The sequence below is a fragment of the Pyricularia grisea genome, chromosome I (assembly GCF_004355905.1).
Source record: "Pyricularia grisea strain NI907 chromosome I, whole genome shotgun sequence".
NCBI lineage: Eukaryota > Fungi > Ascomycota > Sordariomycetes > Magnaporthales > Pyriculariaceae > Pyricularia > Pyricularia grisea.
The window spans coordinates 4575890-4596186 of record NC_044973.1 but is presented as its reverse complement, the minus strand read 5'-3'; the positions used below and the strand labels follow the sequence as shown (position 1 = coordinate 4596186).

The window sequence follows — 20297 nt, the reverse complement described above, 5'->3', positions numbered from 1 at the left end:
AATAGTTAAGAAAATGCTTGGTGCTCCAAAATGACTCTACGGATAGCAAAGCGTAAAAAGTATAAAATGAGAGACGAGAGGTTTGAGGCTTGAATGGGCGAAGCTGAAAAGTTGATGATTAACTGCTGATCATCAATGTGTTGTAATTAAAAGTCGATGTTCAAGCAAAATGAGTATGTAATACATTGTAGAGGAACTGAATAGTTAATACATTTATGTATCCGGAGTACTAGGAAACTCAGGAGGCGGGTGATATCTTATTCTTATTTTCTTTGCTACATATGACTGCAATTAAGCTTTTTAGCTGGCGTTTGCCTTTTTCTTATTCTTATATTTTTATTTTTATTTTCTTCACTTCGCAGATCTGTAAGCTTTAAGAAGTTCCCATGTGCCCGAAGCATACCTATAGACTTCATTATGGCACAATAAGCCCGCTTATAGGGTAGGATTTGTTTTTGATGTTTAAGCAAATCTTGGTGGGAAGGAGGTAGCGACACGGCAGCGTCGCTCCTTTGGCGCCTTTGAACACATCTCCAGTGTACGGTTTCTCTTTTTCAAATTTACTGTCAAACGCGCCTGACAGCAGTCACGACGTACTTGCCACTTAAGATAGGGAACGAAATGTATTAAATTCTGTTAGTTGCCATGGTGAGGATGCCGGTGAACAAGTTCGGTGAATAAGTTGACCATTTTCTATGCTTCATCCCACACTAGTGCTGCATACTGCAGCACTCACATGAATATCAACATAAAAATCAACAATACTAAGACACTATATAAACCATCTTTCTGCCCCCAGCTTGGATTCTGGGGGCTCCACGGACTTGTCGCCTTGCATCTTACGTATCATACCTACCACTGTCAACTTGACCAGCTTCCCGGCTAGACATATATTTGCTTGTCGGTACACACCAACCAATTACACCAACAAAATGACAGCTTCACATCTTGCCCGTGGCCAAATGCGGGAAATCATCGGCCAATTACCTGGAGACGTAACCGTGGTTTGCGCAGACAGTACCTTTTGCATCCACAAAGAGCGACTCGTGGCCTGCGGAGAGTTCTTTAGAGCAGCTTTTGATGAAAGACACATGTTCCAGGTACGATCAAATCAATATTTCCAGCTGATTTCTAGGCAGGTAACGCAGACATTGACCTCATTCCTTTTGGTAAAATCTAGGAGGCCATTACATCAACAATCACTCTACCAGAAAACGGGGAAACATTTGAGTTTCTGGCCTTCTTTGCCTACACTGGGTCTTTACTATCATACACAAACACAGCAAGGAATGGAAATTTGGACAGAGAGCTTGTCTTGAGCTTGCAAGTTCCATGTGAGTTCCATTTCTTTGTTGAATTTTCTTTTTAGCCTCCGAAGAGGGTTTTCTTTGACATATCAACATGCTTGATGGCTAACACACCACCTAGCTTCTGTAGTCGACGATGCCAGCCTTACGAACGAAGAACCAACAAGCTCAAGACCGCTAGACCCAACACTCCAGAGCATTGTGCTACTATCCGAGGTCTACTATATGGCCGACAAGTATCTCGTCACAGGCCTCCAGACTCTTTGTGCCAACCAGGCTGCCGTGCTTGCTGAAGTTCTCGCTTCCAAGTCACTGAACTGGCTCCCCGCCGGCTCCCCCAACCTTGAAGCCCTAGGCAGTTGGATAAAAGGGGTCTATGCCAACACAACTCGGTTCGATCTGGCACTAAAAGAATCGGTCTGCATTTACGTCCACCAGGCCTCGGAACGTGCCAGGCAGGAGTTCTTCTACCCTCACCTGCAGTTCTTCTTTGCAAGGCTCCTGATGGGGAACGATGAGTTGAGAGACAGCATGTACGAGCGCGCCCAGCCACCACCGCCGACCTGTCCAGGCTGCCTCTCGCAGGCAGGTTGCCATAGGTTGCACCACCTTGCACCCTGGTATATTGGGTGGAGGTGTGAGTGCTACCTATGCGGGCACGTACATGATCATGCCCTTCAAAAGGAGGAGTTCGAGTGGCAACCCGGCCAGTGGGCTAGGCATGAGAGATGGCGGATGCTGTGGGAGGAAATTGTTGAGAATTCGAACGGCGTGGAGGAGTTGGAAAGAATGGAGCGGGCTTTGAATCTGTACCGTGTTTGAATATGCAAGCGCTTTTGGGTCTTTGAGTAGGTACCTAGTGGTATGAAAGGACTGGGCCTAGTCTTGCCTGTTATCCTCTGTGGCAAACTTGAGATATTGACACGTCTGGTCTTTGCAAACATCTTGTAAATGCCTGTGCTTTCTGGATGCTGGAGCTGGATATTTTAGTTTCCAATGCAAATCGAAACATTACCAAAGACCCACCTCTGTGTAACCTTCATGGTCCACGTCTCCCTCGCTCAATGCCTTTTTAAAAGAATGATGTCCCTTTATCAAAGCTCTCCTCGACTTGGCATTCTACTTTATCTTTCTTTCTCTTGTCCGCAACTATTGCTCATAACAAAACAAAAACAAAAAAAAAGAACAGCAGAATGGCTGGGCAGTTCTTCCAGTCCACTCGATGCATGCTTGCTTCGGGAAAGCATGCCGATATTCAAGTCAAAGTTGGGCCAAGGAAAAACCATGTTGTTTTCTACCTGCACAAGACCCTTATCGTCGCCCAATCTGAGTTCTTTGAGGCGTGTCTCAAAAGTGAGGCATTTGAGGTATGTTTTATTTTTATTTTTGTCATGTTATTTCATGTGGTTTGAATGTTTCTGGGAATGCTTATTGGTTTCTTTCTGATCTAGGAAGCCAGGACTGGCGTCGTGCATCTGCCAGAGGAAGAAATTGAAACATTTCAACGATTCATCGCCGTCGTTTACACAGACAACTACAATGATGGTCTTGTGTACAAGGAAGAGAGTGATATTGACATGATAATGATGCAAGGTAAACCTTGACCAATATTATCCTGTGCCTAGCCATCTCAAGACCTTGCTTGACCCTAAACTGTGGATTCATCTTACTAACAATCAGCAACGAAAGTTCCTCCTCCTCCCGAATCCGAGCTTGCCGATAGATGCAAGGATGGCAAGGACGAACCCGAACTCTTCTCAGTGATTCTAGAGTCGGCAAAACTTTACTGCATGGCCGAGAAGCTTCTGGCAGAGGACGTCAAAAAGGCAGCCATAAAGCGCCTGAGACATGTCATTCACTGGTTCGGAACCAAGATTGACCTCGACAGAGACCATTCAAAGATGCCAGAGACACTAGAGGCGCTGGAGAAAATCGTGATGATGATCTACAGCAAGACTGCACAAGATGACGTCGACTTCAAAGAACGCTTGTGCTGGCTGGTTTCTCGGCAGGTGACCGATCAGCACTTCTGGGTCTCACTTTTGCCCATCTTTCGGCGGTGTTGGGATTTCCACATGGGCGTCATGGCTTACATCCGCAAGCCTGCTGTGGTCTGTGTCAAATGTGAAAAGTCCTCGACGACTCGCGTGGTCTTGACGGCAGCCCAGTACGTCATTTATGCGTGTTTTCGCTGCCACAAGACTCGTAGGATCACCAAGAGGTTTCTCCGCTGGGGATCTGAGAAGTTTGGTCCAGATGAATGGATTGCCCAGGAGCGGGAGCGGATCGAGACGGAGGGTGATGATGATGACGAGTGAGAAGAATGTTTTGGAGAAAAGTATGAACCGAGAAAAAGGTCAAAAGGACGGAAAGACCTATTACTTTTACATATTCTTTTTTATTCTGTATCAAGTCTCGCCACTTGCTTATTGTCTTAATCTAAATATTGTCACTGGTCTTGAGCTCGTGCGCATCGTGACTAAAAGCATCAACTCTTGCTGATTTAAACTTTCTTGCAGGCGTGCGTTGGGCAAACAAAATATCCAACTCCTCGTACGTTCTATCCTTGGTCTCGGGAAGTCTCCAAAACGCCCAAATGAAAAACAACAAGGTGGTGGTGCCCCAGAGGAAGCCGGTTCTGGCCCCGACGTTCCACGCCGTAGGGTTCATAAAGTACGGTTGTAGGGTGTTGGCCACGACGTGAAGCAGATAGTATGCGTTCCTCGCCAAAATTAGCGTCTTTTGCCTCACGCGCGTGCTGCCTACCTCGGCCGGGATCGCCCACCCCAGCTGGCCGGCCGACAGCTGATATACAAACTTCCAAGCCATGGTGAGGTAGGCTTGGGCCTCGGCGACGCCCTTGTGGGAGTTCCACGAGGTCAGCACCGCGATCAGGTACAGCATGAAGCACATGACTCCCGAGCCCCAAAGGTAGATTGTGCGACGGCCAAAGTGAGGTATCAGAAAGAGCCATGAGAAAAATGCGCCCCCGAGTGCTAGGATGTAGCCGCCGGAATTCAGATTGTAGATGCGTGACGCGGGGAGGCCTATCTGCTCGTAGAAGTAAGTGGCGTTGTAAGCCAGCGCTGTCCCACAGAGGACCTGACCCCCGAAGCTGAGACATGCAATCTCCGTTCGGCGGAGTTCGAAGCCGCGAAGACAGTCCATGTATCCCGTCCCGACCGACATCTTTTGCTCCAGATTGTTGGTGCAGACAATGTAAGCCAGCGTCTCTTTGGTCGACAGCGGGGCATCGGGATCTTGAAGACGTTGCAGTGAGCGCTCGGCTTCTTCAAGTCTGCCCTTCCGGACAAGGTGCCAAGGCGACTCTGGGGCAAAGTAAAGCAGTGGGATGAGCCACATGGGCCAAAACCACTGCAATGCGAAGGGGATACGATACCCCCATTCGTCGTCGCGGACCAGACAGGCTCGCAGGACTCCAGAGGCGAGGAACTGGCCGATGATGAAGCACATGTTGGTCCAGCTGGTGAAGTAGACACGGAGTTTCATGGGGAGGAGCTCACTCGCATATGCTGGGGACGTGCTGGCAAAGACGCCCCAAGGAAGGCCGCACTTGTTTTATTTTTTTTGTGTTAGCGTGTCACTTGAATTCCAGATAAAACACATGTATAACCCACCAAGATCTGCCCAACAAAAAGAGTCTCAATGTTCTGGGCGAAAAACACAGCAAAGACACAGAGGACCATGACCCCAAGGGCGCCCAAAATCGTCTTTCGGGGACCGAAGCGATGAACCAGATAGCCATCGGCGAAAGCTCCAAAGAAAGAGCCTATCCCGGCCCCGTTGCCCAGTGCGGCCTGCCAACCCGGCGTGAGCTGGTAGCCGGAACGGGTGGTTTCGCTGACACCAACCCAATTGCCATACTTTCTCTGGAATGTTGGATATGCCCAGAAATTGCTCAGTAGAATTGCATCGTAGCCCTCCATGATGACGGTTACGCTATCGGCATAGGTAAAGGTCAGTAAGCATCTCTGCGACTCCAATTACTTGTAGCGTGTTGAGACGAGCAAGCAAGCAGCTAAGAGTAGATAAAACTTACCTGACCGCTAGGCACCAGAAGATGGCCCACCGGTAGTATTTTATGGACTGCCGGATCGTTGTGTCATGCTGGTGAACCGCATCGTGTGCCGCTTTGTCTACAAGAGCCTTCGATTCGAGAGATTCATCTTCTCCAGTCCCGTCGGGCACTTGTGTGTACTCTATCTCGGTATTACCACGGTTTGTCATGACGGAGGAGGACAAAAATAAGGAGAAGCAATGCAGTAATGCGGCGATTTCACATCAACAGAGGTTCAGACCGATGTGAGTTTTATTCCGGCGCTATCCTAGGGTAGGTGGGTATGTGGCAAATAGGACGACTGGAATTAAATTCCTTGCCAGCGGTTTATTGCGAGAAGACGTTAAAAAAACTAGACTAATGCTGCCCGCATCTCTGCTGTCATTAGTCGGGCCAAATTTCCTGAAGTTCCGGCGGGGGAAAACCTTATGCCCCATCAATGTCACCATTATGCTACACGTATGCAACAAATTGTTGATTGGTTCTCCCAATAGGCTTCCAAAAAGCAAGGAGAAGGGATGAGGTAGACTTTTGTGCTATTTATTTTATTCCAAAAACCTTGTTCCTTTGCGACGCCACCCCTACCTACGGATACCTACCTGCCCTACCAAACATGAGAGCCCCGCCCAGAATGGCCCTGACTTGACTGAGATAACGGGGATTTGAACTTGGGAACATAATAGTTATTGACCAATCTGCGGTTTACCAAATCAAGACTTTCGAGGCTGAGAAAACTAGATACTCACGACAAACATAGCCACATGATCATTGGCAGAGCCAAAATATAGCGAATCCAGGTATGATTAGGTGTACTACAGAGTAATTCACAAAGAGTATTTCATCCACCTCAAAAAAAACAACCAGTCTCCCGGCTTCGGTTGGCTCGAAACCGAAAACTGGCGGCGAATTTTTTTTTTTTTTTTTTTCTTCCTCATACCTAACTTCTTGAGCGTGCCCATGTAATTCTTACTGCTCCATCACAACTTGCTTCTCTCTTCCCTATCGCCACTAGCCCCTTTCCCAGATCCCTTAAACCCAAACAAAGCGGCCGCCACCCGCCTCATCTGCACCTCCTCACTCCCTTCGGTGATCCTGTACCGCCGAAAGTGCCGCCAAATATGCTCAAACGGATGATGCCTGCTATATCCCTGCCCACCAAACACCTGAATTGCTCGGTCAGCAGCCTCGCACGCCAGCCTATTCGCGTAGTAGTTGCACATGGCAATTCTGTGGCCCAATCTCCTTTCAATCTCCACCCACGGTCTGCCTCCTCGGTCTCCTTCACACTCGCGCTCGATCGCATCCATCTCGGTTGCCGTCCGCAGGATCAGCAGCCTCAGCATCTCTTGCTGCGTCGCCAGCTCCACCAGCGGGAACTGAATGCCCTGGTTGACGGCTAGCGGCTTTCCAAACACGCGCCGCGACCGCGCATAGTCCACCGCCCGGTCGATGCAGAACTTGGCCGCTCCGCACGATGACGCCGCCTGCCTGATGCGGTTCTCGTGCGTGAAGGTCTGCGCCACCGCCAACCCGTCATCCACGTCGCCTAGCACCCACGACGCCGGCACCGCCACCTTGGTCAGCGTGATGGTGGCGTGGTCCGTCGGCATGTTGAGCGTCCACTCGTACGATGCCACCTCGAGCCCCGGTGCGTCCCTTGGCACGATGAAGGCCGTGATCCCTTTTGCCGAGCCCGCCGTCCCAGAGGTCCTGGCAAAGATCAGGTGGTGGGTTGCGGCATGTGCGCCCGTCTGCCACCGCTTGTTCCCCGATATCTCAAACCCGGCTTCGCCGGACGGCAGGGTGATTCGCCGCGCCTTCGTGTCCATGTGCGTCGCGTCGGACCCGTGGTGAATCTCGGTCAGGCCAAAGGTGGCCACAAAATCCCCCCTGATGGCCGCGTCAATAAAGTCCCTCTTCTGCGCCGGGCTTCCGTAGTGGTGCAGCATCAGCACGATGGGGTTGTTGAGCACCACCGAGTGCTCATTCTGAAGGTCGTTGGGAAGCCCCAGCCCGCCGCCGTAGACTGGGTGCGAGGCCAGGAAGAGCCGTATCGCGCACATCCATAGATTCTGGTGCGGGTTGCCGGCGCCCCCGTACTCTGTGGGAAACGCGAAGCGGAGGAAGCCTGCCTCGTCTGCCAGCTGGCGGGCCTGGCGTAATAGGGCCTCCCATTCCGGCCTCGGCAAGCCGCCATTGTCCCACTGAGTACGGGATGCCTCGCGGCGGTGGTCAAAGAAGCGGTTATTGTCGTCTCTGTGCTGAAGTGGGAGGATTTGGCTGTTTATAAAGTCATCGAGGCGGACGAGGAAGGACTGGAGATCCTTTGGGAGGTCAAAGTTCATTTTTGGGTGAGAATACTTTTCCAAATATATTTTCTTCTTCTCATGAGGTTTCGCCAATGTCTGCCTTTCTTGATCTTTTCACCGGCCTTGCCTTGATAGAACAAATATGCTCATCAGTAACGGCAGGGTTCCCCGCATCATCTCAGTATCTATGCCGAGGAGGCCGAGACGCAGGTTTCCATCTCAACATCGCAGGGTTAGGGTACATTGTGACTTAGACCAACATTTCACCAACGAGACGAGAACGCTGGCTTTGTTCACATGCTTTGTTTGTTGATGAAGTTACGTGATCAAGTGCATTTTCTGAAGATCGGATCTGTTTTAGAGTCGTCTTCTTTGCGCTCTAGACTTTTTTTTGTCACTATCCTATGGGAGGAATCTATGGCGCAATTTTCTTTTTTTTTTTTTTTTTTTTTTTTTTTTTTTTTTTTTTTTTTTTTTTTTTCATATTCAGGCAGCCCTACACCATTCCCTAATTGTGATGACAAGATCAGCATCACGAGATCTTGAAGGATACAATGAAAGAAAAACCCACGTATCACAAGCCCATGGGACACAGTATTTCAACGAACTCGACTGGACCCAAAGAAGCATTATATATCTAGGTCAAGAATGCATTCCCCAGGACCGACCTAGCTCACCGGTTAAAATACTCGACAGAATTTAGTACGATTTACATGACGAACAAGGATCGGGACACAAATAATTTTAATTCATTCTCAGTATATCGGGTCCATCCTACCTCTCACTGGTTGTGAGATTAAGCTTAACCCTTGATTTTAATTGGGGTTGGTTGCCCATCTCGGCTAATCCAAGAGGGCCATCTCAGCCTTTGTGACATGGGGACATCCATCTGGCGCGCGCATACATAAGGGGGTAGTGTACCAATTCTTTCAAGGTACATAAACTGCGACAGTGCCAAGGCCCAGGTACCCCTGAGTCCCCAGACTTGAGTTCAAATGCATCAAGAGACAGTTTGTCACGCCGGATTGACTCAGATTCACTGATGAGAATGTGATCTTGATAATTTTTTTTACGCGAGATAGGGTATAAAAAGGGTATTCAAGGCGGCAGAAACGTGAGTCGCCTCATATCATCTATCCCATGCCGGCCATCGTCCCCGTCCCCGAACCCAGCCAGCCGATCCAGGACTTCAACAGCAAACTCGGGAAACCTGAGCATGACATCTCTCAGGTTCCCCCTACAATCCCTATAACACCCTGCCACGAGCTCGTATACTAACTTTCTCAACTTGTCCCCCGGCCACTCGGCTGTCGTCTCGAATAGTTCCTCCAGCAAGTCTCTTGTCCGATGGTCCGACGCCCAGTAGGCGATTGTCATCCAGTGGCCCCTGACGATCCGCGAGAATCGGTCCAAAGCCAGCCCACCCAGTTGCGGGATTGTATATCTCCCCGCGGCGACGTAGAGTCGGAGGTACGTATACAAGGTTGCCACGGCATCCTGGCCCTCGTCATCCGCGGCAGCGCTGTTGCCGTCAATCCCCGCCCCGGACTGCTGCAGGTGCGCCCATTCGTTCCATGGCGAGGTCAGGAGCGCCCCGGTCGTCGTCGTTGTGGCCGTGGCTGGCGTTGCGCTGGCGGGCGGTGGTGGTGAAGGGGTGTAGGTGGGCGAGACGAATGAAGGCGTGACAGGGGATGGGGTCCACGTGGATGGCCGACGGGTCGTCAGGACCGAGTGGTGACGACGAAGGGGCTGGTTGTTGTGGTACTGAGGCGAGTATGAATGATCGTGCTCGTCCGGTGGGAGACCGGCAATGGCCAGTTGGAAACCTAGACCGCCACCGCCGCCGGCGATAGAACGGTTGGAAGATGAAGAGGTAGATGAATTGGAAGGCCCTCGGGTGATTATTTGACCATTGTCGAAAAACTCGACGTCTTTGACATCTTCAGTGTACAGGAACTCAAGGACCTTGTACAGAATTTCAGGGCGCTCATCGGGGAAGTCGATGATGCGCTCATACTCGTCCTGTGAATGTGGGCGGGTGTGTAAGCTTGTGTTGGATTTTACGACAATGTTTTTTTATGCGAGTCGATGGGGGGGTAGTATGGTAGAATTCTGACATGATGACAGCCTAAGAAAAACCGGGTTCTCTAATGCCGTGATGCCGTAATTGGCCGGGGAAGAATGAAGCTCAACAAGAGAGGGAGACTGAAAAAAAAAAAGCAAGCGGACCTGGAATGCGCCGCTGCAGGCCTGATCAAACCATGCCGACTGAGTGCAGACGATGGCGCGGTGGGCTCTCAGCTCAATGCCGTTGCATCGAAGCAGCAGGTCCGAGTATTTGCCGTTGAGGAGCAGCCTGCCAATATTGGACGAGTTGGAACGCCGCATCGCTGCCATAGATGCACCAACCTGGTGCGTTGTTTTGGCGGCTTGTTTGTGCGTTGATCGTAACGTAGCTAGTTGCAATTCCGTTTATGAAGATCTTTTGGGAGCAGGATGGGTCCAAAACGGACGAATTTTGGAGGGCGATGTGGTCTCGGACTGTATCTCAATTGAAGCGTATATGACCTCGATGCACACTCACTATGCACGATCAAATCTGCCGTGCGCGTTGGCTGGTTGACAGACAGATGGTCAATAGTGAGGCGAATCACGCTCCCTTGGTTGTTTGGCATGCGACCAAGCAGATATTCCCTGGTAAAAGTGTACCTGACATAACCCAACGGCCAGCGAGCTGTCTTCAGCCCCGCCAAAGCCGCCCTAGTGGTATGACCATGGCTTCGCGATTGCGGTTGGTTGCTGCACTTAGTTGGGACGGTTAATGGATTTCCAAATCTGCTGGTGCGCGCCCGCGATTAAGTAGCAGAACGCAACTAACTAGACTGGTTGACTTTGTGCCACCAACAAACATCAAAAGTCTGGAGAAGATTATTGCTTAAGATGGGGACCCTTTTTGAACCGAGTATTGAGCATGGCCACAACGGTATATGCACTTGCACAGCCTGCCCGCTCTTTGGTCGCGATGTGACCGTTGGCAGAGAAGTGGTTGAGTGAAACAAAGAGCGGATGTTTGCCCCACCAAAATGTTGTTGTGATCGAGGAGTGGTGCTGCTTCCTTTGGTGCGACGCACCCTAACAGAGTAAAGACGTCGATCAATCTGCGCCGGCGCCTGGTCCCGAGGTGGATGGGTCTGAGCTTTTTAGTGGGGGTTTTCTGCTCTATTTTTGGCTTTCTTTTGGGGAGACCACTCAGCTCGGCTGCAGAAAGCTGTGCGTTGTGGCAGTGCTTCCCGCTGAGGCTCAGCGACGCGGCATACCTACCAGTACCGTTTGTGAACCCCTCATTTTTTTGTTGTTTTGTTGGTAGAAACCCCCGAGTGAGCTGACTGATCACCTCAGCTGCATCACCGAAAACTTCTGTCACATTTTGATGGATGAGTGAGAATCATAACTGGACAAGGATCCAATTGAAATTGATTGATTCCAAGAACTATATCTAGGTTCTTGAGAAAGCAAGAGTCCACCAAGACTATCGTTCAAAAACGCCTACCCAGCACCGCCGCAAAATAAAAAAAATTCAGAGAACAAGGAAAGGGCGACAAAACCTGGCCGCCTGGAGAAAATCCAGCCCTGGTTTCGTCTAAAACTCCCGCTGCATACAACAGACCCATACCCCAAGCAATGAGTGCCCGAATAACTGGGCGACACTAACCATAAATGTAGCTCAAATTTGAAATGGCGCAGCAAATAGGAGGTTGGACGAAGGAAACATTGAATTATACAACCAATGAGAAAAAAAAGGGGTGGGAATCGAGGGCTTGTTGGCCTCTAAAGCGGGATCAAAACCGATCCATCCTCCTGCACACATTGCTGGATCCTGTAGCGATCGACAGCACATCTGTTTTCATGGTATCATCATCAGCACAGTTCTCATTCGTTCCTTTATGTTTGACGATTGATGGGGCTCCGGTTGATCTACTCACGAGTATTCCCAGGTCCCGGTGTCAGTTCGTCGGATCATGTCCACATAGGTCTTGATGTCCTCTCTCAACTTGGCAACCTCGCCAGGCGTCCTCCTGCAACTGCCACTGTCCACTATCCGCAGCAAACTTTCCTCTGCACGGTCCAGCCTCTTGACAGACGCGGCAAGCTCGGCACTCAACTTGGACACAATCTTGTCGAGCAGGTTGGGATCTTCTTTTTGCTGCTGGCTGAGACGATGGTGATGGAAGTTGTACAACACCGGAACCAAGCTGCCCATGCAGTGCGTCGCCATCTCTTTTTTCAGAGATAGTAGATCGTTCACTATGATGATGATCCAGTTGCCCTCTTGGAGTACCACCTCCATCTCTGGTGAGTTGAATATGTCGGCAGGGATGTCCGTTTCAACGCAGAGACTATGATCCCGGGTTTGTCAATAAATTTTGTTTGTTCATGTTAGAGGTGAGTCGGTTCGGTGAGCTCACATGTAACAGCTCATCATGCAGTGGGTATACAAGTAAAACACTTACGAGCCAACAATCGCAAAGTTTCGAAATGCTGTCGTGTATAAGCGCTGCTTAACATAAGATTCATACGTTGGCATGATGCCCTCAAGCCGTTCTCGCTGCTCCTGCTCCGTCGACATGATGTAGTCGCGCAGTTCCCGGAATATTCGCTGCCTCTTTCCTATTTTGCCCCCACCCGGCCTATGTCAGCAACCGCATCGACTTGTTTATCTCTTTCTCCGTCTTGCATTGACACGTACCCTTGTCCCACCTCGCACATAGCCTCTCGCCCAGTTCACGAAAGATGTCGCAACCACCAGCAGGACAAGGCGGCGGGAGGGCGCGGAACCCGAACCAGTCGATCACACTATTAACGAGTCTCCCTACGACTCTGCGCGGTTGCCACAAACTCTGGGGGTCGAGGTCGTCGCCATCCTCGACGTCGAGGTGGTATCGAATGTACTCTATGGTCTGGCGGCGGTGGGCGCAGGCACGACCGAAATCCGCCGAAAGAGACTGCTCTGCCATGTCGATGGTATCATCCCAGATGAAAGCCCAGATGGTCAAGAGGCCGCCGATGTAGAGATTTTCCCATTTTGCTGTCGGCCACCATCTATTATCATTTTGTTTCGTTTCAGAAAGGGGTTAGCTCATTTCTTTTTACCTCAGTTGGGATTTTTGGGTTTAGATTGGTGTCATATCTGACGTACATTGAGGTGAACATGGCAAAATCACTTTCCTTCAGCTTCTGGCGGTATTTCAGGTCGTGAACGTGACTGGGGGGAAGTTACATTACTGTTCTTAGCTAGCGAGCTTAAAGGTCTGTAGTGACAAATCAATCAAAGAAGAAAAGAATGTACTTTGCTACTCACCAGTCGAGGATTCCATTGAACACATGCTGCAGTCTCTCGTAGTGCTCATTGATTAATCCCTGTGGCCAGGAAGCCATATGCTCCTTGAGCAGATTGGGCACCACTAGTGTTTGGCCCCTTAACCGATTCGCCAGCCTAGCGGCGGTATCGGGTGTGAAGCTCTTCTCGTTCATCCTTTTACAACGTCTCTTCTTGTCCGATATGGACGATAGTACTCCGCAGAACTTGTAGATCAAAAGGAATACAGCCGGGAGGCAAGTGCTTAGTGAAATGAATGTTGAGTGCATCTGATAGATTAGTTATCTGGATATGAAAAATATGGGATGAAAATTATTGATTGATGTGTTAGAGACATTTGTGATACAAAAAGATCGAAGACACTTTTAGCTGGGTGCGAGGCTCAAGATGATATAGGCGGCAGAAAAACATCAAGTGTGCAACCAATATGAAAGGAGTAACCTAGGTAAGTAGGTAGGTAGGTAGGTAGGTAGGTAGGCAGGTACAGTCTGGCAAATTGGAAGAGGGAATTGAATCAAGGGTGACTGACTATCCTTACCCAGACCTGTTCCTGTGTTCCATTCCTATTCACTTACTTCGTCAGAGTCCCGAGTGGGAGAGGTCTGAGTCGGGTGTGGGTCGTAGCCGGGCACTCGGAATCTGTCTCCGGGATCCGGTTCACTATGTCTCTGTCCCTAGTACACGACATTGTGCGCTCATCAAAGGTGACATATCAACTCGGGGGGGAGGAGGAAAACAGGTCACCCACATGTGACATGTCCTCCGATGGAACGCTAGGTTCTGCTAGGTGTTCGAACATGCTTCCAGCAGGGGTATCGGTAAGGCATTCCAAAACCCGCCCATGGGGGCCCGAAACCTTATTTAAAAAGCCCGTGGGCCAACAGCCCACGAGCCCGCGGTTTTTTTCACTGTGGAGTTTGTATTTATTGGATTAAAATTAGTGTTAAAATACATGCCCCACAACGTGCAAATATGACGGGGGCCCGTGGGTTACGGTATTTTTTGGCCCATGGGCCCCCATGGGCGCCCGCGACGGGTTTTGGAATGCCTTAGGTATCGGCGTATCGCTTTAGAGGCAAGTGTTGCGAATCTTATGCATCACTATCTGTTCCCACTACAAGTCGATCTAGCAATTTCGTCCAGTCAGCGATCCACAATTCTCATTACTTGTGGCCGTGTCAACTATTCCAAAAGCAAAAAAATAAAGAAATCAGAGCCTCATTGCTGATGACCAGGAGTTGACAAACGCGAGGGGATGACTACCAGTTTCCATGGCGAAGAACCAAAGGCTACTAGCATTTGGGTAGGACGGAACAATGCATTATCGCATTGAAAGACATAATGAAAACCCGGTTTGACCTTAGCAACCGTTTTACCGATCGACCCTGTAACCGGGTCATGAGAAGAAAAAAGAAAAAAAAAGGGTTTTGATTCTTTCCTGGTCCTCATCGTCATCGAACCCGGAAGACCGCAGACTCCCCCATCTCAAAACCCCGAACACCGGGATTTGCTACGGAATCTTGTAATACAAAGATTTGTCCAGCCCAAGCTGGAATTGTGCTCCCAGGCAAAGCAAGAATATTTATTTGATCACGATACAACCGGACCAGGCCTTCCGCCGCCCGCCGCCACCATGTCTCAGGCCAATTTGAGGGTTAGGCGAGAGACAAGGACGAATAAAAAAGTATGCGTTGTCGAATTTTCCCTCTCTATTTGACCAATCAGCTCCTTCTAAAGATTTACAGCGCTTGCTGATGGTTGTTGCTAGACAATCTGTCGACGAATAGCGTGAGGTAGGAGACACCGGTCATTTCTGAGGGGCCAAGCAAGCCGTACATTTGAATATCTACGGCCGGTGGCAGCATCTTGAATCAACGGCTGAATCCGCGGGCGGGTGGCGGCATTTCCCGAGAGGGATTTTAGCTGGCCCTCATCATCGGGGTTTGTGGCGGTGTTTTTGCTCCGTGTTTATCTTGGTAGCTTCGGTCCAATAGACTTTGTCGCTGAAGAGTCTCCCACACTCAATAGGAGCAAAGGGTGGCCAACCACGGCACTTATTCCAGGCGTGCTGCAGAAAGCTGCATAGCCTGAATGCAGGCGAGATGTTTGGGAATTGAATTTATGGGATGTGTGGGTGGACGAAGGCGCAAACATGAGGAGAAAAGAAAAAAGAAAATTCGAATGAGTATCTATCTGGATTCCTGTTGACTTGAGCTGACTTCTACAAACCTCGCCGCCTTGCGGAAATAGGTGGCTTTACTTTGGTGAAGCACCAGATGCTTACACAAGACATATCAAAGTGAAAGCATTCAGGGGTGCATACACTCACCCACGTACAAGGGCTGGAGGCCGCACAAAGTCATCTACTGAATCTGGCATCTGGGGCGACACAATCACAGCATGAACCTGTCGGAAGGTCATGGGAACTGGCTATGGTGAGGTGAATTCGATAATTTTCAATATCGTGGGGGCTGTCTTGATGCATGTATCTGTGAAGATTATCCGCTCTTGACGGCTCAATTTCCGGAATAAAGTCAGGGGCTACAAAAATATGATCATTGAAACTATGATGAGTACATAATGGGGTGTGGACGGGCATATGAAAGCTACTTTTCGACGTCAGCTCTGGGGAGTAGGTGTAGGAGATAACACACACACACACACACACACACACACACTCGATATGAATGTGAGCTGACCACCCAGTCGCTTGAGTGTGTCAGCAACAAAAAAAAGGGGCAAGTACACTGCCTCATGATTCTTTTGAATAGTGATTATGTTCTTGTTCTAGACTAGTTCCAGTTCTAATTATTCTAGTTGATTACAAACACCAAACAGACAGCCAAACTGCTGACATCAAAGCCACCCAGATTGTGCCTTGGATCCTGCGTTCATTTGCACCCGAATCCTGCTGGTCTTCAGGCTCCCCTTGAGAAGAAACATCGTCATTTGCCGAATTATCATCATCCGTTGAAACATTTCCACCGTTCTTGGCAGTGTCTATGATCCACTGCCTGGCCGAGTCGCTGTTGTTTCCTTCAAAGTAGTTCCAGTGCTGCTGGGGGTCCATCTCTTCATCTTTTATGTTTCCCTGGGACCCAACGGCACAGATCACGTCCCCATAGTGGCACCAGTCGCGATAGACCCTCGAAAACTGCTTGATTCCTTCAAGCAGCGCACCGGAACGAGGCAGTACGCCGTCGTACGATGATCCCTCTCCCTGGTTGAACGTTTGGTTTGCCGTGTGTCGGACCGCTCCCCAAGTCGCCGCCGCAATGATCTTGCTGCCCGGCCGTGAGGTCCGGTTGAGCGGGGGGTTCTCAGGCTGATCGCATCCATAGAGAAAGCCTAGATGCAGGCCGTTAGTTGGGTCTGTGTTCCTTGTAAAGGGGGGGAACAAAAGAAGAAAGAAGAAAGAAAGAAACATACCGCCACCGCCACCCAAGATATCCCCGGCAACACTTGCACCCTGGCTGTACCCGAGCAAGATCAAGCCCGAATCCTGACAGCGGTCGGAATATTCCTGCATCTGGCGCTGTCCATTTTTGGCTCCGGTCGATGCACTCTGGCAAAACATACCCGGCCCATCATAGCTCGAGTTGGCCGGGTATCGGACATCCTCGTAGCCGCAGTCTTCCTCGCCGAGGCCTTGGCAAATCGACTGGATCAGCGGGCCCATCCGTCCCGGGTACGGCTCACTGCTACCCCGTACCGAGAAGATGTGATACTTTTGGCAGTCACTTGTCGGTCCAAAGGTCTTTGGCTCGGGGGCGGCAGTGGCAGAGGGCTGAGCGGACTCCATTGCAGAAGGCGTTGAAGTCGTGGCGCCGATGGCTACGCTGGCCACGAGGGCGGCGGCTATAATGCTCCGGCAGTAAACCATTGTGGCGGGTTGATATTTTGGGTATCCTCAGCTCTCCAAAAAAAATCAACGGCTGCTAACAGTAGAGCTAGGCTGCTAGAACTAGAACTAGAACTAGTTGTTTCCCTGTCCTCTTCTGCCAGGTCCTCGACCGTTGGCTGTCACATTTATGAGGCGGCGGGTAGCTTGCATGTCGAGGAAAAAGGGGCCGAAACTTGGCAACAAGCAATAAAAATTCTAACAGATTGCTCCACGATGAATTTCCCACACGAATTAAAAGTTCTTGGTTCTCAATCGATATCATGGCAAACATGGCTCTGGGGAGTTGCCAAGCCAGCGACAACCCGCAGCCAAGATCCAAGAAGATACTAGGCCTGGTCCACATTGATGAAATGACGTCAAGATTCGCGGGTATCCGGCACGCTATCGAGGATCAATCTCCTAGTAAAGTACTGTGCTGCCACTGAATAAAGACTGGAGAGTATGGATGCACTACACGTATTAAAATGTAGAAAAAGAATAGAAGAAAAAAAATGCTAACCCGACTCTGGGGGAAAAATTGAATGTTTAGTTCAGCACTTTGGGTCGATGGGCTGTTTGCGACCAAAAAAAACACGCATAGTAATCGATTCACCGACTTCAATAACAGCCCTACCATCATCTGTGGGACAGTATTGTCAGAGGCAGGGCTGTCAGAGGCGGTCAGACGCGTGGCCAGTAGCCTGGGCGAAGCGAGAGAGAGCTTGGCATAGCAAAGTGTAGTAATTTAGGTAAAATCCATTTTCCTTTCTATGGTAGTTATCACTTGTGCATGCATGCACAGCATCTCTAGTGTCGAGGGGAGCGCGCCGGCTTTATAAGGGAGAAAAACTGAACCCTAACCCTTCAAAACGCATGCGGTCTGTCGCTAAAAATAAAAATAACCCCCCCGCTCAGCTTACTGTCGCCACACCCTCAGCACATACCCGTAATCCATTTACTCTATTCCAGCTCCTAATTGCAGGTACCGTCGATATGGGTCGCACCATAACACCCTTGGTCGCCAGTTGAATTCTCAGCTAAGCGCCACAGGTACAGGGCAACCTAAATTAGTCTTCAAGACTTCTGGATGGTCACTTTAGGCGCGTGATTTGTTTCTTTCGCAATTTCAAACTCAACGCCCAAGGGCGCGCGGGATGTCTTGGCTCTGGTTACAGCTGCAGGGCGTCCGGCCTGAGAATGGAAACAACGCAGATCCCGTAAAAAAAAATGTTTCCCTACCGCGGAAACATGCCGATTATCATTTGTTGCGCTGTGATGATACTGTAGTTTGCCCCGAAGCACACCTTTAGGCTTTAGCCAACATGCTGACTGACATTTTTTTAGCTGCTTCCCTTACTTTTGTGTCACTCAAGGCAAGCCCCTTAATACCAACCGAGACAATTTCTAGTACTTGTGCAGCCAAGTCATCAATCCGAGGCACAGCATTCAGGGGCAGGCACAGTACCTCTGGTGGCACAGCCGCTGATCCCATAATCGTAGTAATATTCGGTATATAACATAACATCAAATCCTCTCTTTCCAACTTCAACACGACCATAGCTTTGATCATCAAGCTCTTCTCTTCTCAGTCTCTCCTTTATTAACCTTTGCAAGGCACTTGCACCAAAAATTTTGTCATCATCGTCATCATCATCACCACCACCATCATCATCATGAAGCTCATCCAACAATTTGCCGCGCTGGCGCTGGCCTCGAGTGCCAACGCCTTCTGGATCCTCAACTGCGGCAACCCCGTCGTGGTCGATCGCGTTGATCCACTCGCAACCCCAGGGCAGATCCCGGGGCGTCACCTTCACACCGTCATGGGCGGCAACGCCTTCTCGGCCAACCTGACGACCTATGAGCAGACGCAAAAGTCCACTTGCACATCATGCAGTGTCACCAAGGACCTCTCCAACTACTGGTTCCCACAGCTCTTCTTTCGCTTCGACAACGGCAGCTTCGCCGCCGTCAAGAACTCGGGCGGGTCGTTGATCTACTATCTTCACCGCCACGACAAGAAGGAGCCCGAGTACGCCAATGGCCTCCAGGCCTTCCCAGAGGGGTTCCGAATGATCGCAGGCGAGCCGCTGGCTCGGGAGGCACGCAGCGACACGGATCAGGGCAAACGCCAGACCCGCGCCGTGTCATTCGCGTGCCTGCGTGGCGAGCCCACGCCTGCCACCCCCTACCTCCCCAAGATGAGGTGTAAGAACGGGCTGCGGGCCCAGATCCACTTCCCGGCTTGCTGGAACGGCAAGGACAACGACTCCCCGGACCACAAGAGCCACGTAGCCTACCCTTCAGGCGTGGACAATGGCATTTGCCCTCCTGGGTTCCCCAAGCGCCTCATCACGCTGTTCTCCGAGGTCATCTACCAGGTCGACAAGTTCGACGCGTACTGGGACCCGAACGACGCCAGCAAGCCGCAACCCTTTGTCTTTTCTCACGGAGACCAGACGGGATACGGGTACCACGGCGACTTCCAGAACGGTTGGGACACAAAGGTTCTCAAGGCGGGCATCAAGGACTGCAACGAGGGCGTCAGATCTGTCGAACAGTGCTCGGCGTTCAACGGATTGGTGCAAAAGGGCGACGCCATGAAGAAGTGCGTCAACAAGCCCCAGGTCGACGAGCAGATCTCTGGCGTCCTTGGCAGCCTGCCCGGCTGCAACCCGGTGCCGGAGCAAAGTAAGATTGTGCACCCTGCCGTAATGGCGACTTGTGCCGCCACGAGTGCATCTGGGGAAAAGGATACAAAAGAGGATACAGACGTGCCCAAGACATCGCGGGCCGCTCGTCGGAGAGTGAAGCGCAGCAACAACTAGAGTTTACAGAGAGATATGAATAGTAGTCTCATAGAGTAGAATTGATATTTTCATGTTAAGCCTTCTTTTCTTTCTGCCATGTATGTATTTGGCTGTGTCTTATCATCAGTTTTTGTCGATCATTTATCTCTACTGGTACTTGACTTGCTGTGCCACATATAGGATGTTTCAGTGAAACGAGATCAGGGATCGCCAAGGAAGTAAGCAATGAAATTAGATCAAATGCCACGTGAGCGCTTATTTATGTGCCAGCCTGCTGGGCGTAGTGTATGCCCAGGCTTTTGCTCGATCCCGTAGTTACTCTCTTTTACACTGCCACCGAGAGAGTGGGCAGTGTTTGGTCTTGGTCGCAACATGCTATTGCTTGATTCAAGTGAGGGTAGTGTAAATGAGTACTGTCGTGGAATGTACCTAACAATTAAGCGAAAGGATGCACTCATGCGATCGAGACCCAACAAATACTGAACCAGTGAACAGTCAGACGATGGGGCCTAGGGCTGGTGTGTCTTGGCTAC

At 50.3% G+C, this 20297-nt stretch overlaps 8 protein-coding genes across 8 annotated transcripts; 3 read left to right on the top strand and 5 right to left on the bottom strand.

The window, feature by feature from the left end:
- Positions 1–932: 932 nt before the first annotated feature.
- Positions 933–2129, top strand: PgNI_06426 (uncharacterized protein; the record flags this gene model as incomplete). The annotated part of the gene is made up of 3 exons (XM_031126450.1): positions 933–1100; positions 1181–1334; positions 1438–2129. 3 exons carry the CDS (start codon positions 933–935, stop codon positions 2127–2129), a joined length of 1014 nt encoding a protein of 337 aa, XP_030983280.1.
- A 371-nt stretch (positions 2130–2500) lies between these two features.
- On the top strand, positions 2501–3625 carry PgNI_06425 (uncharacterized protein; the record flags this gene model as incomplete). The annotated part of the gene is made up of 3 exons (XM_031126449.1): positions 2501–2674; positions 2759–2900; positions 2988–3625. The coding sequence occupies 3 exons, from the start codon at positions 2501–2503 to the stop codon at positions 3623–3625; spliced, it is 954 nt and encodes a 317-aa protein (XP_030981966.1).
- A 121-nt stretch (positions 3626–3746) lies between these two features.
- On the bottom strand, positions 3747–5588 carry PgNI_06424 (uncharacterized protein; the record flags this gene model as incomplete). Its single annotated transcript, XM_031126448.1, has 3 exons — positions 5368–5588; positions 4946–5267; positions 3747–4880 (listed from the first exon to the last, which is right to left on the bottom strand). Exons 1-3 carry the CDS (start codon positions 5553–5555, stop codon positions 3747–3749), a joined length of 1644 nt encoding a protein of 547 aa, XP_030983281.1. The 5' UTR covers positions 5556–5588.
- Positions 5589–6362: 774 nt separating this feature from the next.
- PgNI_06423 (uncharacterized protein) lies at positions 6363–7730 on the bottom strand (the record flags this gene model as incomplete). Its single annotated transcript, XM_031126447.1, has 1 exon — positions 6363–7730. The coding sequence occupies one exon, from the start codon at positions 7728–7730 to the stop codon at positions 6363–6365; it is 1368 nt and encodes a 455-aa protein (XP_030981967.1).
- Positions 7731–8737: 1007 nt separating this feature from the next.
- Positions 8738–10730, bottom strand: PgNI_06422 (uncharacterized protein). Its single transcript, XM_031126446.1, has 2 exons — positions 9924–10730; positions 8738–9716 (listed from the first exon to the last, which is right to left on the bottom strand). Exons 1-2 carry the CDS (start codon positions 10089–10091, stop codon positions 8793–8795), a joined length of 1092 nt encoding a protein of 363 aa, XP_030983283.1. The 5' UTR covers positions 10092–10730; the 3' UTR covers positions 8738–8792.
- Positions 10731–11243: 513 nt separating this feature from the next.
- Positions 11244–13226, bottom strand: PgNI_06421 (uncharacterized protein; the record flags this gene model as incomplete). Its single annotated transcript, XM_031126445.1, has 6 exons — positions 11244–11592; positions 11678–12091; positions 12206–12362; positions 12442–12794; positions 12892–12957; positions 13054–13226. 6 exons carry the CDS (start codon positions 13224–13226, stop codon positions 11523–11525), a joined length of 1233 nt encoding a protein of 410 aa, XP_030983284.1. The 3' UTR covers positions 11244–11522.
- Positions 13227–15892: 2666 nt separating this feature from the next.
- Positions 15893–16954, bottom strand: PgNI_06420 (uncharacterized protein; the record flags this gene model as incomplete). Its single annotated transcript, XM_031126444.1, has 2 exons — positions 15893–16419; positions 16501–16954. 2 exons carry the CDS (start codon positions 16952–16954, stop codon positions 15893–15895), a joined length of 981 nt encoding a protein of 326 aa, XP_030981968.1.
- A 1673-nt stretch (positions 16955–18627) lies between these two features.
- On the top strand, positions 18628–19782 carry PgNI_06419 (uncharacterized protein; the record flags this gene model as incomplete). Its single annotated transcript, XM_031126443.1, has 1 exon — positions 18628–19782. One exon carries the CDS (start codon positions 18628–18630, stop codon positions 19780–19782), a length of 1155 nt encoding a protein of 384 aa, XP_030982365.1.
- Between the last annotated feature and the right edge of the window lie 515 nt (positions 19783–20297).

Excerpts from the sequence above, each read along its gene's own strand:
- PgNI_06422 (XM_031126446.1), bottom strand. The coding sequence starts at position 10,091 with ATGGCAGCGATGCGGCGTTCCAACTCGTCCAATATTGGCAGGCTGCTC. Across the intron at positions 9,717-9,923 it reads CCTGCAGCGGCGCATTCCAG|GACGAGTATGAGCGCATCAT; the intron begins GTCCGCTTGCTT and ends CCACATTCACAG.